Source organism: Leptonychotes weddellii, chromosome 1 (genome assembly GCF_054177405.1).
Source record: "Leptonychotes weddellii isolate Sample4059 chromosome 1, ASM5417740v2, whole genome shotgun sequence".
In the NCBI taxonomy this organism is placed as follows: Eukaryota; Metazoa; Chordata; class Mammalia; order Carnivora; family Phocidae; genus Leptonychotes; species Leptonychotes weddellii.
In genome coordinates, this window is record NC_138369.1 from 126,928,485 (window position 1) to 126,946,764 (window position 18,280).

Sequence of the window (18,280 nt, forward strand, 5' to 3'; positions counted from 1 at the left end):
TTTTTTTATTCTTATGTTAATCCCCATACATTACATCATTAGTTTTAGATGAAGTGTTCCATGATTCATTGTTTGTGTATTTATTTATTTTTAAAATAATATTTTATTTATTTATTTGAGAGAGAGGGGGTGCACATGAGTTGGGGGGAGGGGCAGAGGGAGAAGCAGACTCCCCACTGAGCAGGGAGCCTGATGCGGGGCTCGATCCCAAGACCCTGAGATCATGACCTGGGTGGAAGGCAGGCGCTTAACGACTGAGCCACCCAAGCGCCCCCATAGTGAAGTATTTAATAAACATCAGCTATTATTACCGGGATGGAGCTGGGTGTCACTATTTTCCATCAGCTAATGAGAATGGGCACCCAAAATGAAAGGTGGTTTGTTTGTGAGACAGTATTATTCAAAGAAGGGTCTCGAACTCTCCCAGTGTGTGTTGTAGCCACGAGGCTGCCTCCTCCCGTCACACCCACCTGGGTGGGGCTGCCCCACGAGGTGCCTTTGCAGTGCATACGCCCTTGGGATAGGCCCCTTCTCCACAGGTTTGAGGGCCTAGACCTTGGGAAAGCTTAACACTGTTTCTCATTTGCCCCAGAGCCTGCATCACCACTTGGGAAAGCATTCAGCCAGCCCTGTTGAGCTGGGGCTGGCCTCCAGGCTCTAAAAACAATCACCACAACCATCACTATTTATTGAGCATCTACTCTGTCCCAGCTGCTGTTTGAAGTCATGGGGATAAGGTAGTGAATACAAAGTCTTGCCCCTGGGGAGCTGAGCCTCTAGTAGGGGTTAACAGACCAGAAGCAATAGCGTAAGTAAGGAAAACAGACGGTGTATCAGGGGCGTCAGCTATGGGAAAAAACAGAGCAGGGTGAAGGGGTCTGGAGCCCCTGCGGTAGAGGTGGGGCACGGCTTCACGTGAGTGCTCAGGGGAGGCCTCACCGAGAAGCTGACCTGTGAGCAAAGCCCCGAAGGAGATGAGAAGTGAGCCATGGGGCTCTCAGGGCAGGAGCACCGGATGGGGGCAGAAACACCAACAAGAGCACAGACATGAGGCGAAACCGCACCTTGACGGTGATGGAACCGGACAGAAGCCACTGTCACCTGTGGGCCCGACGCACCTGGATGGTGAGCTGTCTGGCCAGAATGGCCCCGATGGTGTCACAGAGGCTGGTCAGGAGGCAGCACGCAGCACACAGCACTGACTGGTCCCGTCCGCATCTCTTTGCACATCTCAGATAGAGAAGCCTGTGGTGACAGACAGGGGGCTTGGTGGGTATGGACAGAACACCAGAGCCATGAGGGGGTTCCCAGAGCAGGTGTCTGAAAAGGGCAATTGTGACTTTGTGTCCCTGTGAAGCACTCTCTCCCCCCAGGGATTCGGCGGGTATTTTTGAACTTGGTTTACAGATGGGAAAATCAAGGATCAAAGACCGCAGCACGAGCCCACGGCACGAGCCAGACCTGCCTCTCTAATGAAGAGGAATTTCTTCCCTCCCACAAATCAGGCCAACTCAAGTTCATGACCTACTACTCAGTGCTGGCAAACTAGCTGTCAGGTTTGATTATTGAAAGGAAACGTGCGGGTTATAAAAATAATTGCCTAAATGAAAAAGGCAACTTGATTCTTTCAAATTCACGTGAAATCCTTCAAAGCCGTACGTGCAGGGGGGTGGCCTGGCTTCCACCAGCCCTTGCCCAGATTAAGCATGTTCTTTACACACACACAGCGAGCAAGACTTCTCAAAGATGCCATGGCACTTTGGGCTGACCTCTCCCTACAGGCCCCTGGGGAGGGGCCTGACTTCCCTCCCTCATTCCCCTTCTCCTGCCCTGCCCCACTCCCCTGGAACAAGCACAGAAAGGCACAACAGCCTGGAAGGGCTCAGAGATCTCTTAGAAACACTTTGTTCTAGATGTTTCCGTGCTACATTTTATGGAGAAACTGAGGCACCGTTGCAGCTCTTGTTTCATTTTCTTCAACCACAAGGTGGTACTCACTCCATGTCGTCGTTAGGACTGTTTGGCTGGTTCTGAGGGCCCGCCCTGGGGCACAATGGAGGAGGAGGGAAGGCTGCTGGGTTCCCACATTTCCTGATCTGCCAGACGAAGCCCCAAGCTCACAGTGAGAACAGAAACCTTTCATTTGGGCCCTGGGCTCCTGACACCAATTCAAAGCCTAACAGCGAAGACTCTAGAGACTCTCTCGACTCAGATTAGAAATAGTTGATTTCAACCCTCACACTGGAGAGCCGAGAAAAGTGAGGCCTATGGTGACTAGGTGAGTTCATGGCAGACCCTCTGGCTTTGCATGTGGAGGCTTTGCTCCCCAGCCCTCAGGGGAGGGGGATCCTGGGCTGACCCTACCCCAGGCCACACACAGCTTGGAGGACATACATTCCCTGAAGACAAGGTGGGGAGGGGCTCAAGGAGGGCAATGTCCTGAAAACAATGGGTGTGCAGACCTGAGGTGGGCTGAAAAAGCAGAGCCTCTGCCCTCGGACTGACCAGCTGGGCATTCTCGGGGGACTTACCCAACCTCTCCCAACTCGAGTTTCCAGGTCAGGAAATGCCTAATAACGCACGGAGAGTGCCTCCTTAGTGTCCACTGGACAGTTTAGTCCTCACAAGTCTGCCCCTTTCTATACGGGTCTGGGGGTTCAGTTCTTTCCATTCACTCAGGCAAGTTAGTTCACCTGTCAGAACCTCCAGCTTCCTCATGAGTTCATGGGAGTAGTAACAGTCCCTCCCTCATGGGGCTGTGGCAGGGATGAAATGAGTTAATAAATGCAACACTGGGCCCACAGTAAATGTTCTAAGGGTCTTTTTATTTGCATTCCAGTGACTGAGTACCGGGGCTGCCAAATGTCTGCAGCAATATCACACGAGGGAGTGCAATGTCCACGGAGTGCCTACGATGAGCCAGTGCCAGCCCCCCCCCCCCCCCAGGGTTGCTGGTCCTTTCTCCTCTGCCGGGGAATACTTGCGTTGCACCAGCTTGGGACAGGGGTGGCCGAAGACCTGGAGGCCGTCTTTAACCAGGCTTCAGCCAGCTTAGGACCCAGGTGACGGTGACCACTGTGGCCAGAGTCGGATCATCGCCAGTCCCCATGGCTGATCAGAGGGCCTTGGGTAAAGGGAGGCCAGAAACACCGAGAGCCTTGTCCTAGGTCCTTGCCCTCTGCCAGATGGTGGTGGTGGCGCGGGAACAATAATAAGGATGTTTAATGAGCACACACTAAGAGCTTTACAGGGACTAACTCAGTTAATCCTGCCATCCGACCCATGAGTTACCATCCCCATCTAGGTGAGGAAAATGAGGCTCAGAGGTTTTAAGCTTGCCCAGCTCACACCGCCAGTCGGCGGGGAAGGGCTGACAATAGACCCCAGGCAGGACTGGCGGCTGCCGTCCCCGGCCCCACGCCACTGCACCACCCGGCCTCCTCCTGCTGGCCCCCAGCCAGCCTCCCGTGCGCGGAATCCGGAAAGAAGTCCCGACTTCAGTCCGCAGCCGAAGGCTCCTTTCGATCGCGGAGCTGCGCTGCCTCCTGCCTCCTCCCTCTCTGCCCCCTTCCTCCCAGGTTTCCAGGAGGGAGTTGGCGGCGGGGGTGTGGGGCTAGCCCCGCGCCCCCCGCGGCCGATCCGGCCCCCACCCCGCGCCGCCCGGTCCCGACCCCATTACAGCGTGTGGGCGGCGATCCAGCAGGAGGAGGCGCAGATCCACAGGCCGAAGGAGATGCAGACGCGGTGGCGGGCGAAGCAGCGGTCCAGGTAGTCCCAGTCCCAGAGCGCGGGCGCGGGCGCGGGGCTGGCAGCCTCCCCCATGGCTCTCCGGCTCCGCCCGGCCCGGGCCCCAGCCTCCCGCGTGGCGGGGCCCGGGCGCCGCCCGCCCGCGCTGCCGCCCCGCGCCCCCTTCCCCCGGCCCGGTGCCCCCGCGGCGGCGGCGGCCCCGGCAGAGCGCACGGCCGCGGCCCGGAGATGGGCGCTGGCAGCGGCGGCGGCGCGAGGGAAAAGTTTCCGGCACCGCGCGCCTCCCCACCCGGCGCGCTATTGTCGGGGGTCGGCGGGCCAGAGGCCGCCCCCCAGCGGCGGGAGCGGGCAGCGGCCTCCGCACAAAGGCTGCGGCCCCCGCCCCCCGACAGCCGCGGCGGCGCCGCTCCCGGACCCCTTGCGGCCCCCCACCCCGCGACCTGGCGGCCAGAGCCGAATACCGTGAACCGGGGGCTACGGTACAAGGCACTTCGCTCATTAAGCACCCCATTTTCTGAACCGAGCGATACACCTACTTCGTGCCTGGCGCAGCCCTTGGGTGCTGGGGATCCTGGGGGTGAGCGGGCGGTCTGAGCCTTCTGAGGGTACAAAAGAAAGGGTGCGGTGGGAGGCCGGGCAGGAGGACACAACCCCCCTCATCCCCCCCCCCCCGCCACCCCCGCATCTCGTCTCCATTGTCGGAAGCCGTCAGCGACCCCCCACCCCTACCCCCCACGGAGTCGCCCAAGCCAGACTTCCAGAAGTCACCCTAGAAGGTGCCCAGCGAGCCGAGGAGGCGGGTGGTCTTGGCCATCCTGCTGTCCCATCCTGCCACATTGCCACACGATGCTGGTACACAGAGCTCCTCTTGAAAACAAGCTATTACCATTTTAAAATTTCCTTGTTGATTTTAGTAAGTTTGCTTAAAGAACAGGTCACCGTATCACTTTGGTTTTTTCGTTTTTAAAAATAGCAGCTTTATGGAGATCTCATTCCTATACCATAAAATTCACCTGCTAAAGTGTACAATTCAGTGGTTGTTAGTGTATCCACATAGTCGTGCAACCACCACCGCTATCTAATTTAACAACATTTTCCTCACTTGCCAGGAAGCCAGTACTCATTAGCAATTACTTTCCCCTCCACACTGGCAGCCTTAGGCAACCCCAAATCTACCTGCTGTCTCTACGGGTTTGTCTGTTCTGGAAATTCTATTATTTATTTATTTAAAGATTTTATTTATTTATTTGTGAGAGAGAGAGCACACAAGCCAGGGGAGGGGCAGGCAGAGGGAGAAGCAGGCTCCCGGCTGAGCGAGAAGCCTGATGCGGGGCTCGATCCCAGGAGTCTGGGATGGTGACCTGAGCCGAAGGCAGATGCTTAACCGACTGAGCCACCCAGGCATTCCTCTTCTGGAAATTCTATCTAAAGGCAGTCCCATCCAATAAGTGAGCTTTTGTGACTTCTTTCACTCAGCATAGTGTTTTTAAGGTTCATCCATGCTGTAGAGTGTGTCAGAACTTCCTTTCTTTTTATGGTTGAATAATATTCCATTGTGTGGATATATCACATTTTATTTCTCCATTCATCAGTTGGCGGACACTTGGGTTGTTTGCACGTTTTGGTTCTTATGAATAATGCTGCTGTGAACATTTGTGTAAAAGGTTCTGTGGACAGAGGTTTTCAGTTCTCTTGGGCATGTCCCTAGGAGTGGAATTGCTGGGGCTCCTGGTAACTGTGTTTGAGGTTTTGAGGAACTGCCAGACTGTTTTCCAAAGTGGCTACATTACTTTATATTTAAAGTTATGACCACTCACAGGAGAAATGAAACACCATTTGTCAGACATCTTCAGGCTAGGAGCTGAGGATGGGGTTTTTTTGTTGTTGTTTTAAAAGATTTTATTTTATTTATTTGAGAGAGAAAGAGTGTGAGAGAGGGCATGAGCGGGTTTGGGGGGGAGTGGGGAGGGGCAGAGGGAGAAGCAGACTCCCCCTGAGCAGGGAGCCAGACACCAGGCTCCATCCCAGGACCCTGAGATCATGACCTGTGCCGAAGGCAGGTGCTTAACTAACTGGCCACCCAGGCGCCTCTGAGGACATGTTTTTGAGAAAAACAGACAAGTCTCTACGTTCATGGAGCTTACGGTCCAGTAGGAGAGAGAGACATCAAACAAGCAATAGAACAAGCAAAAGCAAAATGAAAATATGTTATTCAAAAGAAGGGGCCAAAATTAAAATATGGAAATGATTAAGATAAAGTGATATAAAATGAACACCAACTAAGGCAAGATTAAAAGGTTAAATTAAAAGGAAAAAATCTCTCTCACTTTTTCTCAAATACATAAAATCTTAAAAAAATAAATAAAAGGAAAAAATACAGTAGCCAGGTTTCTCATAGACATAAACAAATACCCACAGTCTGATGGCCCTGCCTGATGGTTCTTTGTGGGTTCTTCGGGCACACCTGTGGATACTGACCTGTGATTGCTTGGATCCTGGGTTCCTCTGGTGACATGGCCTACCTACTGTTCCCAAAAGAGAATCCATTCCATGAACTATGTCGCTAAAACGAGGACAGACCCTGCCTGTGTCCTCTCACAAGGTTCCCGTAGGGCACAGCTACCTTATGCTCTGCTTTGTTGAGGCTTGAAGATGCCAGAATTTAATTTGATTTGCTTCTTATTAGGACTTCCCTGTCCCTCAGGCTCAGTATAAGCCCTTGGAGGCTGGGCCCAGTTGAACAAATTGCTTCATTCCTCCCCACCCCACCCTGGACCAGGTTTACACACCTCAGCAGTTTTTCCTTAGAGTGGTTAGTTCTCAGCCTTTCCAGTGAACTCTTTGAGAATTTGGAGAAAACCTCAACCCTAAAAATTAGGAACGTGTGTGCACACCCACGCAGTTGTTCATATAATCTTAAGGAATTTGTGGAAGTCCTGAAATGCAACTATAGATTTTGTGGAAGTCGAGAACCCAGACAAAAAACCCCTCATGTAAGGGGCACTTGGGTGGCTCATTCGGTTAAGCGTCTGCCTTCCGCTCGGGTCATGATCCCGGGGTCCTGGGATCAAGTATTGGACTCCCTGCTCAGTGGAAAGCCTGCTTCCGCCTGCTTGTGCTCTCTCTCTCACTCTCGCTCTATCTCAAATAAACAAATAGAATCTTAAAATCTTAAAAAAAACCCCTCATTTAAGGGGTTAAGCCCTGAGTCCCCTCCCAAAACACTGGGGGCGGTGCGGTGCATAGACGGGGTGTGGGGATCACTCAGCCGGCCTGTCAGAAAGCGTCCCTGCTGAATCCAGCTCTCTGGGCACGTGTGCTTGGAATCTGCACCGATTCATCATTTCCTGTGCCTGCTCTAACAGATGAGCATAAACTTAGTGGCTTAAAATAGCAGAAATACATTCCCTCCTGGTTCTGAAAGCAGGTTCCCTGGACCACAATCAAGGGGACTCTAGAAGGGGAATCCATTCATTGTCTCGCTTCATCCCCTGTCTGGTGGCTGCCAGCGCTCCTTGCTTGAGGCCTCATCACTTAACTCCGTCTCTCCCTCCGTGCTCACGCTGGCCTCGTCTTGTGTCCGATCTCCCTGTCTCTTTCCTATAAAGATTGCATTTGTGACCTGCTCAGATCATCCACGTTACACCCCCCATCTCAAGATCCTTAACCGAATCACATGTGTGGACTCGTTTCCCATATAAGGTTCCAGGGATTATGAGCTGGTATTTTGGGGGGCCATTAGTCAGCCTACGACACTGCCTTCCCACAAGCTTCCTGTGAGATTCTTATGAGAAATGCGGGCTTGTGGAGATGGCCCTCAGTGGGGGCGGACCGGTTGTGGGGAGCTCATGCCAGTCCCTGGACATGTTGGCTCATAGGAAAATGCAATGGGAAGAATGTGGGCTTTGGAGCCTCCTGAAGCAGTCCTCCCTGCCCAGGCTGCTCTGTGTCCTGGTCCTGGAGGGGCACTGGGCCTATACTCCTCCTCAGCTAGCACACCCTTCAGAGCGGGATGAGTGCTGTCTTTCTGCCAGGCTGCAGCATCTTCAGCCAGGGCTGTCTAGTTCCTATCTGTATCCCCAGCACCTGACTCAGTGCCTAGCACGTAATAAGGAAAATAGTTACTGAACAAATGGATTTCTTTTTTTAGGATTTTATTTATTTACTTGACAGAGAGAGAGAGAGAGCACAGATAGGCAGAGCGGCAGGCAGAGGGAGAAGCAGACTTGCTGCTGAGCAGGGAGCCTTGATGCGGGGCTCGATCCCAGGACCCTGGGATCATGACCTGAGCCGAAGGCAGGCGCTTAACCGACTGAGCCACTCAGGTGCCCCATGAATGTATTTAAAAAAAAAAGATTTATCTATTTTATAGAGAAAGAGAGAGAAACACGAGTGGGAGGGGCAGAGAGAGAGGGAGAGTCTCAAGCAGACTCCCCAATGAGTGCATTGCCCAGTTCGGGGCTCAATCCCAGGACCCCAAGGTCATGACCTGAGCTGAAACCAAGAGTTGTATGCTCAACTGACTGCACCACCCAGTCAGTTGATATTTAATTATTAAAGATTTTATTTATTTGACAGAGCAAGAGAAAGGGAGAGAGAGCACAAGTAGGGGAAGCAGCAGCAGGAGAGGGAGAAGCAGGCTTCCCGCCGAGCAGGGAGCCCGATGCGGGGCTCGATGCCAGGACCCCGGGATCATGACCTGAGCCGAAGGCAGATGCTTAACGACTGAGCCACGCAGGCGCCCTGGACCGACGTGATATGTACTGTAGTAAGAGCATGTTTACGATGCTTCAGTGCCCCCACCATCGTGCGTGCGGGTGTGTTGGAAGGGCTTTTAGGAAACCCGCAAGCGGGGCTTGGGCGGGTAAGCTTGCTTTTGGCACTAGCGTGGCACGAGCAAAAGCCGAAGCCCAGCAGGAGAGGTCCTGCAGCAAGGGAGGAGACGGGCAGGAGAGCAGGCCGCGCCACCCAGTCATCAGGGAAGCGGGACTTCATCCGGTCGGGAACACAGGGTTATATAGGTGAACCTACGCCCTTCCTGCTGTGAGGACCTCTCCCAAATTCTGCCAGGACCTTCCACAGGGCCTTTCACACAGTCGGCCCTCAGGAAGTGAATCAGTTCCTTCACCAGGCTCCTGGAGGCCCGGCAGCTGCCCCACCCAGAAGCTAAAGCTAATGTTCCTTTGGCCACGGTCCAGAGTTTGCCGAAAAGAAAAGCTAACAAGAGGACCGTCACACAGGTCCTCCCTCTGCGGCATTTCCTGTTGGCAGGGGCACTGAGCCCACAGGCTTTGTCCTGGACAAGGAAGGGCTGTGGCAGCCGGGACTGTCCTGCAGGAGCCGGCGGCCGGCGCAGCTGGAAGTGCCAGTCTCCTTGGGGGGACAGGCCGGCAGCTCAGTCGCTTCCCTTCTGAGGACCTGCTGCCCCCTGCCAGTGTCCCTGTAGGATGTTTTATTTAGAGGAAGGGCTTGTGGCTGCTACTCAAACAGCAACATTAAAAAAGGCTCTCTGCCAGTTGGATTTACCTGCTAGCAACATAGCAATCAATTCTCAGAGGATGCATTTTGAAATAATGGCATTTCCAAATCTGAATCAGGCCCACTGTGGACATGCTGGACTGTCATGAGAGAAGCAGGTGGTAGGACTGTCAGGGTCCTTGGTTCTTCTTTAACCTCCATTGTCAACTCACTGTTTGGTCTTGTGAAAATTCTACTTTTGGTTCCCCCTCAAGTTCTTCATTAATAACACCCTATTGCTGAAAGTCACTTACTTCACAATGCTCAGAAGCTAGGCAAGGGCTAATGGAACTCATAGATGTTGAAACATTACATTAAGGAAATTTTTTAAGTAATCTCTACCCCCAACGTAGGGCTCAAACTCATGCACTGAGAATCAAGTCGCATGCTCTACCGACTGAGCCAGCCAGGGGCCCCAGGTTACTCACCTTTTATTTAACTAATTAATTAATCAATTTATTTATTTTTCTAAAGATTTTACTTATTTATTTGACAGAGAGAGACAGCTAGCTAGAGAGGGAACACAAGCAGGGGGAGTGGGAGAGGGAGAAGCAGGCTTCCCGCCGAGCAGGGAGTCCGATGCGGGGCTCGATCTCCAGGACCCTGGGATCATGACCCAAGGCGAAGGCAGACGCTTAATGACAGCCACCCAGGCGCCCTGGTTACTCACCTTTTAAAGAGCCAACTAAATAGAATTCAGTACTTGAATATTTGCAACTCTTAGTTACCTACTTTAGAAGTAGCCAAGATGTACAAATTATAAATATGAAACCCACCCCTTTCTTCCCCCACTCTCCTGAAAAAATTCTGAAACCTTTGATTGTTGGGTCAGGCAAGAGTTAAAAGTCATTACTGTTATCAATTAACTTCTGAAGTTGTTACTAGTCACAGTTTAAGTGCCTAATAGTCACATCTGGCTGTAGTTACCTATAGGATAGCACAGATTATAGAACATTTATTTGCACTGTAGCCAGAAAGTTCTATTTGACGACCCCCATATTACAACATCTATAGCAGCACAACTTTTAAAAATCAAAACCCTTTGGAGAATAATGATGTATCTGTGTAGGTTCACTGTTAACAGATGCACCACTGTGGTGCGGGGTGTTCAGGGTGGGGGAGGCTGTGCATATGTGGGGACTGGCGAATATGGGAACTCTGTACTTAACTGCTTAATATTGCTGCGAGCCAAACACTGTTCTAGAAAATAGTTAATTAAAAATTAAAAAAAAAACAAACCTGCAAAAACATCTACATGTCCATCAATAATAGAACCATAAACTACCCTAGAGCAATGACGATTTATTATTTATCATATGTAAGACTATGGACGAATCTCACAATGTTGGATTAAAGAAGCCAGATACATGAGTACACAATGTATACTGTGTATGTATCATACAAAATCTGGTGAAAAGGTCAGAATAGCGGTTACTCTTGGGAAGGTCAGTTTGTGGCTGAAAGGAAGCACGGAATGTTGACCCTTCTGTGTCTTTTTTTTAAAGATTTTATTTATTTGACAGAGAGAACACAAGCAGGGGGAACTGCAAGCAGAGGAGAGCTGGGAGCCCGATGTGGGACTCGATCCCAGGACCCTGGAACCATAGACCTGAGCCGAAGGCAGACACTTAACCAACTGAGCCACCCAGGTGCCCCGACCCTTCTGTGTCTTAATCAAGGTGCTGGTTGCATCAATGTGTTGTGAAAAGTCAGCTATCTATACTCTTACGACTGTGTGCTTTCTGTATACATATCACACTTCAATATAACATTTAAAAGATGTATTCAGAGTCTACTGTGTACTGGGCACTTTTCACTTACATAATGCCTTTCACTTTTAGATTGCTCAAAATTGTTTTCCCTTCATATCAGAGTCTTTTGAAAGCAAAATCTTTCCTTTCTCCAGGGCCCTCTTCACCCTCAACTGGTCAATAGTATGATGAACACGACAGACAACAAATGGTTAAGGGTGGATATTTTGAATGATTTTTCCTCACTTCTCCACAAAGACGTTAGAGGGATGGCATTAAACAGATTTCTGGCTTGCTGCCATATTTTCCAGTTTACCTACGAAGAAAGCATATGTTGCTATTGATATCTTGACCAAAACCTTAACTTCCTTCTAGTTTCCCAAAAAGTAAACAGATGACAGATGTGTACCAGGTTCTACTTTAAAAGGACAGTACATTTCTTGTAATAAAATGCTGGGAAAAAATTCAAAACCATAAAGTGATAATGCTAATGACTGGAATTTATTTAGTCTAAAGTACTAACTGCTACAAGGGTGAGGATACCTAAAAAAATTGAAAGGATGCTTCACAAGACACCCATTCTGGGCAGAAGCAAAGGTGAAACTAGAAAGCCCCCTTTCAGGGTGTCCTAGTTTTGGTTTTTCAGACTCTAAGCAGAGGACTTAGGTTTAGTTAATTTTCTTAAGTAGGCTCCAGACTTAAAGTGGAGCCCAACATGGGGCTTGAGCTCACAACTTGAGCTGAGATCGAGAGTTGGACGCTTAACTGACTGAGCCACCCAGCACCCCTTAGGCTTAGTTTATTTGGGAGGCAATCCAATGAAGCAGAAGTGAGGGAGTGGAGAAAGTGAGGGGAGGGAGAAAGGCCACAGGTGAGTTAGTGAGGTGATGTTCACTGTGGGCAAGTGGGGCTCAATCCCTCTGAGGGTGCAGTGAGGCACACGTACAATGTACGCACCGAGTGATACGGAAGCCGGGGCACTTACCAACCAGCCCGTTCTTTACCAGTTGGCGGTTGCTCTGGGGGTGTTACATCCCCAGCCCTTCTAGATTGCCCTGTGTGCAGGCTGAGCAGGCTCCTGTGGGGCAGGAGAAAGGAATACAGGGCTTTGGTGGTGGAAAGACTTGCACAGGAACTGTCCACTGGGGCTGCAGGTGAACTCATAGTGGGCTAAGGGATATGGAGTGGTGTGGGGCATCCACAAAGACATCTCTTACAGTAATACTTGCTAGAAAATTGAGTCAGATGCTCTTCACAATTGTTCCACATTCACAAAAATTAAATACCAAAGGTATACATCCAGAAATAAGCCCGCACACATTTATGTTCAATTCTTGACAAGGGTGCCAAAACAATTCAATGGGTAAACACTAGTTTTTTCAACAAATGGTGTTGGGACTACTGGATACCATATGTAAAGAATGAAGTTGGTCCAACTACCTCACACCATATACAGTAACCCAAAATGGACCACAGACGTAAATCTATGAGCTAAAACTATAAAACTCTTAGTAAGAACACAGGGGGTAAATCTTAGTAACCTTGGATTTGTGAATAGTTTCTTTTTTCTTTTTTTTTTTAAGATTTTTATTTATTTGGGAGAGAGAGAATGAGAGACAGAGAGCATGAGAGGGAGGAGGGTCAGAGGGAGAAGCAGACTCCCTGCTGAGCAGGGAGCCCGATGCGGGACTCGATCCCGGGACTCCAGGACCATGACCTGAGCCGAAGGCAGTCGCTTAACCAACTGAGCCACCCAGGCGCCCCTTGTGAATAGTTTCTTAAATTTAACACCAAAAACACAAGCAACCAAAGAAAAAATGGATATATTTGGACTTCATCAAAATTAAAACTGTGCTCCAAGGGACACTGTAAGAAAATGAAGACACCCCACTGAATGGCAGAAAACATTTGCAAATGACAGATCTGATAAGGGACTTGTACATACAATGTACAAAGGACTTTTGTAACTCAGTAACAAGATAACTCAATTAAAGAATAGGCAAAGGATCTCTTAATTGACATTCTTCCAAAGATGATATACAAGTGGCCAGTAAGCATATGAGAAGATGCTCAATCAACATCATTAGTCGTTAAGGGAATGCAAGTCAAAACCATGAGATACCACTTTGTACCCACTGGGATGGCCAAGACATAAAAAGACAGATAGTAACAAGTGTTGACAAGGATATGGAGAAATGGGGGGCGCCTGGGTGGCTCAGTTGGTTAAGCGACTGCCTTCGGCTCAGGTCATGATCCCAGGGTCCTGGGATGGAGCCCCGCATCGGGCTCCTTGCTCAGCGGGGAGCCTGCTTCTTCCTCTCCCTCTGCTGCTCCCACTTGTGCTATCTCTCAAATAAATAAAATCTTAAAAAAAAAAAAAAAAGGATATGGAGAAATTAGAACCTGTTGATGGGAAATGTAAAATGGTGCAGCCATTCTGAAAAAGTCTGGTAGCTGCTCAAAAGGTTAAATATATTGCAGTTCCACTCCTAGATATATACCTGATTAAAAAACCTGTGTCCACACAAAAACTTGCACACAAATGTTCACAGCAGCATTATTTATAATAGAAAGTGGAAACCCAAATGTCTTTTTAAATGATTTTATTTGAAAGAGAGTGCACAAGTGGGGGTAGCTGCAGAAGGAGAGGGAGAAGCAGACTCCCTGCTGAGCGCGGAGCACGAGGTGGAGCTGGATCGCAGGACCCTAGGACCCCAGGACCCCAGGATCATGAGCTGAGCTGAGCTGAAGTCAGATGTTTAACTGACTGAGCCACCCAGGTGCCCCTGGAAACCCAAATGTCTTTTAACAGATAAATGAAATAAACAAAATGTGGTATATACATTCGATGGAATGTATTATTTGGTAATAAAAAGCAATGAAGTATGGAGAGATGTTAGAATACATGAACCTTGAAGACGTCAGGCTAAGTGAAAGCCAGTCACAGGTCACACAGCTTATGATTCCATTTATTTGAATGTACAGAAGAGGCAAGTCCATATATAAAGCAGATTAGTGGTTGCTTGGGGCTAGGGGGGTGAGAGGATTGGGAGCCAATAGCTAAAGGGTCCTGGGCCTCTTTTTGTGACAATAATGTAGAATTGATTACAGTGATAGTTACACAACTCTGAATATACTAAGAACCACTGCACTGTATACTTTAAATTGGTGATTTTGCATGGTATATGAATCTCCATAAAACTGTTACAAAAATAATCAAGAGCATGGAAACATATGTACCTACTTTTTCTGTAAAGTCTCATGTTTTAGCTATTACACTATCATTAAAGCAAAACTTATTCTAAATCAGTACATGCTTTGTTCATTCAGTATGGAAGTTTCTCCCACACAACTGTGCCTGTTCTTCAGTAAATGGAACAAAGTATATTTTAACATGCCAATGCTGTTCCTCTACCAATGAGCTTTTTTTTTACCGAGACGGTCTCATTTTTCTCAGATAAAAGGGAATGACTAGAAGTAGATTGTTGCAGATGGGATCAACACCATTTTAGAACCTCCTTAGCTTTGCCTCCTCTCAATTTGCCTCAGCCTTGGTCTGGAGTAACCTTTCACTCAGTATTTAAAGAATTAGAACCCTAACCCCTTACCTATTTATAAACCCTTCCTTGGTTTATCCAGTACTTTAGAGAAAACATCCAGAATCCTCCCCACACGCTCAAAGGCCCCATGTGGCGGCTCCTGCTAATGTCCTTCCTGCTTCAGGCCCTACTCCTGCTGTGGCCATTTTCCAGTGCCCTTTCCCGCCACACAGGAGGTGGGGTTTGTTAAATGAACAAGTGTACTTTTTTTATTCTCCAGGTGGAAAACATTTTCAAATATATCTTAAATTTATCATGGCCACATAGGGCAAGGCTTAACTGTGAATTCATAGATGAACTTTGAGGGTCTGTGTTTCTTATGGGAATGTGCATTTTTCTGGAGAAAGCATCCATAACTTCCATTAGATTTCCAAAAATATCTATCACACAAAACAAGGTAAGGAACTGAGTTAAGGGAATAATGAGGCTTACAGAAAAAGGGGGACAAAAGTAAAGTGAGAGGGGGGCGCCTGGGTGGCTCAGTTGGTTAAGCGACTGCCTTCGGCTCAGGTCGTGATCCTGGAGTCCCAGGATCGAGTCCCGCATCGGGCTCCCTGCTCGGCAGGGAGTCTGCTTCTCCTCCCTCTGACCCTCCCCCCTCTCATGTGCTCTCTCTGTCTCAGATAAATAAAATCTTTAAAAAAAAAAAAAAAGTAAAGTGAGAGGCTAAAATAGCCACTGTGTATTTATTACAAACAATGGCGCTATAAAAGGTAAACTGCCTTTGTCATTCTTGATGGTTGTAAGTACCAAGGAGATCAGGGATCCCTATGCCTAAAACAAAAACTAGCTGATTATCTCCCCATTTTCTCATCCCTGTAGTTAGCTACAGAAGACCGCATGCTTCCCTCTGTAATAGCGGCTCATGTTGATGGTGATTTTCCAAGAAGGCCGTGCTCTCCAGAAGCTTTTGAACACTGCACACGCCAGTCCCCCACTGCAAGATCTGATATGCCTTCTGCCATACCAGGGGTGTACTGGGTATATGTGAGGCTGAGAGTCATTAACGTAACTAATGTTCTCTAAAGAAGCCATCTAAAACTCAAACTGTTTAAAGAACGTGAAATGTCCAAATGGCAATGTATCTACATAAACCAGTAAAACATCTGTCAGTGGCAATTTAATTTTAGTATCTTTAAAAAAAAAAACCCAAACTCCAACTTACAAATTAGTATGCATCTGCGTATTTGTTCACACACACATACAACCATTTGTTCCCTCATCTTAGGTTCAGCCTTCTACAGGACGAGGTTTCTGGGGCTCCAAGATGACTGTGTTGAGTCGCTGCTCCAAGGAGCCCCCCTGTCTGGATACTGGTGTTTGGTGTGGCTGCGTGCCACGAGAGCAGCGTCCATTCTATGCAATCACAGGCCAGAGCAGCTCCTGTTCTATTCCAGATGCACAGCGCAGAAGCCATTTCTGTTGCAGCCCAAGTTCATGTATCCAGGTGCTTATACAGTCGACGACTTTTCTCTTTTTTATTTCTGTTGCCATGTTTTTTCCAGGCCTTCCCAGCCCTGCTCTCAGCGCTCACAGTAGCTGCGGTCACCATGCCACTCCCAGGCTTGTAGCCCATCACAGCCTGCACTCCTTTGGTTAAAGCTCTCACATTTTCCTAGGAAGTAAGATAGCATTATTTGAGGTGTGAGCACAGGATTATTTATGGAGAACTCCAAGAACAACTAAATTCCACCTACTGATAAATAAACAAAATGTGGTCTATCCATTCAATGGAATACTATTTGGCAATAAAAAAAAGTGTGGATAATACATGGATGAACCTTGAAGTCACGATGCCAAGTTAAAGAAGCCAGTCACCAAAGGCCACAGAGTGGGCAATTCTATTTATAGGAAACGTCCGGGACAGGCCAATCTATCCAGGACAAAGTAGACGAGTGGTTGGCGGGGGTTGGGGGGAAGAGGGGAATAGTGAGTCACTGCTAATGGCTACAATGTTTCTTTCTAGAGTGAAAAAATGTTCTAAAATTATGGTGATAGTTGCACAACTCTGAATATACTACAAATTATTGAACTGCACTTTAAAAGGGTGAATTTTATGCTATGTGAAGGGGTATTTCAACAAAACTGCTATATAAAATGTGTTGGATCAGAGGGTAAGGGAAAACTTTAAAACTTACTTGATGAAAAAAAGTTTTATCAACTATATTTTCAATCTGTGTTGCTTTTTTATTTCTGCCTGGATGTATTTTCAGTTTGCCACCGTTTGTTTGGCTCTCTAGGAGTCGCTGGTGTTGCTGCTGAAAGGTCACAGGGTCTCTTCCAGGAGGAGGATGACAGTACAGAAGTTGACCCTACGAAGCCAACAAGAAGCGGAACAGCACATCACAGGTGCCATGTGTGTTATCGAGAAGAAAAAGTCCTCCGAGAAGACCTCTCCGCCAGGCGCCCTGACAAGCTTCCTGCTTTCTGATGTGAGCTGAGCGGAGTTCTGCACCTACAACTGGAGAGCCCTAACGAAGACACCGACTGTGCTCCTTAATGTGTTCGGGAGGCCTCGCCGGCCCACAGCCCCCACACCAGAAAGAAATCTTTCTCCTCTGTGCTTTTTACCTTGTTTGCATTTCTACTAAAGTGTCCTTCAGTACGCTGACATGACTGTACTTAGGATAAATATTTTCCAAAACAAAAACCAGGACACAACTAGACAGCAGGATGATACTATGGGGATGTTGGGCTGGCCGTGGTTGCTCACTGGGCACAAATTTTCTGCTTCCTGCTGTAAGCGCTCTATAAACTGTGGTTGGTTTTAACTCATCTTCTCATCTTCCATGGTTTTACAAGTGGTAAATGAATAAATAATTTATCCATACAAATATTCCATTAACTTCTTTCTTCCTGAACTGAAGGCAAGAGAGTGTGCTGCCCAATTTGACTCCTGTGCTTCCCAGAGCTCTCCTGATGTGGCACTGAGGAGGGGGAACAAAGCCAAATCCTCATAACCAGTTATTACTGGAGACCCGGAAGGCTTGTTTGTGAAAAGAATTAAGCTTAATACTTAACAACTATTGGGGGTTAATTATGCATCAGGCACTGAGCTTAGGGGTGTGTGTGTCTCCACATACATAGATTTTTCTCATTTATTTCCCATAACAATCTCATGAGATAGGTACTATTAATTCCTATTTTACTGATAAGGAAAACCCCAAACTTAGCATGTGTTCATTTGTAATACGAGAATGACCACCTCATGGACTTGTGTATTTTTAACGAGGTGACAACACGGAGAACATTTTGCACTGCCCTCAGCTGGGTTCGCTGGGAGTGCTGTTGTCACGAGGGGAAGCGCAGGGAGAAGGGCAGATGACCAGCTACGCTGCAGGGAGGGCGGGGACACAGCTGTCACAGGAACCAGCAAGGGCTTCGGGAGATGGAAAAACCAGAGGCACACATTTTCTCACTTTCACTGAGGACATGCGTAGAGCCCTCTCCCTCGCGTTACGCTGTTGGTTACATGTAGGGTTCAGACGATGCTAGCTCCCCTGGATCAAGAATGCCCGGCCAAGGCGGCGGGTCCCCTCCCCCAGAAGAGCCGCTCAAACCTTGCCAATGCTGCCTCTCACCGATGACACCACCACCTCAGTGAGGAAGTATCTCCTCTCTAACTCAACAGGTTGCCGGCATCTAAAAGCACACCATGAGGACGAA

General features: G+C 48.6%; 1 protein-coding gene and 2 long non-coding RNA genes across 4 annotated transcripts in view; 1 reads left to right on the forward strand and 2 right to left on the reverse strand.

Moving 5' to 3' along the window:
* The first annotated feature begins 3,637 nt into the window (after window positions 1–3,637).
* Window positions 3,638–17,448, forward strand: LOC115938238 (uncharacterized). The gene is made up of 2 exons (XR_014148820.1): window positions 3,638–3,768; window positions 16,828–17,448. It is a non-coding gene; the product is annotated as an uncharacterized LOC115938238 (long non-coding RNA).
* On the reverse strand, window positions 10,195–12,668 carry LOC145723600 (uncharacterized). Its single transcript, XR_014148822.1, has 2 exons — window positions 12,001–12,668; window positions 10,195–11,331 (listed from the first exon to the last, which is right to left on the reverse strand). It is a non-coding gene; the product is annotated as an uncharacterized LOC145723600 (long non-coding RNA).
* The window catches only part of LSG1 (large 60S subunit nuclear export GTPase 1), a 30,740-nt gene continuing 26,423 nt past the window's right edge, over window positions 13,964–18,280 (reverse strand). The window contains exons 13-14 of one of the 2 annotated variants that reach the window (XM_031021607.2): window positions 16,753–16,926; window positions 13,964–16,229 (exon numbers count right to left, since the gene is read on the reverse strand). In XM_031021607.2, the coding sequence (XP_030877467.1) occupies window positions 16,050–16,229; window positions 16,753–16,926 (354 nt within the window). In that variant the 3' untranslated portion in view covers window positions 13,964–16,049. The remainder of the gene's footprint in view (window positions 16,230–16,752; window positions 16,927–18,280) is intronic. The other variant, XM_031021608.2, reaches the window with a different exon arrangement.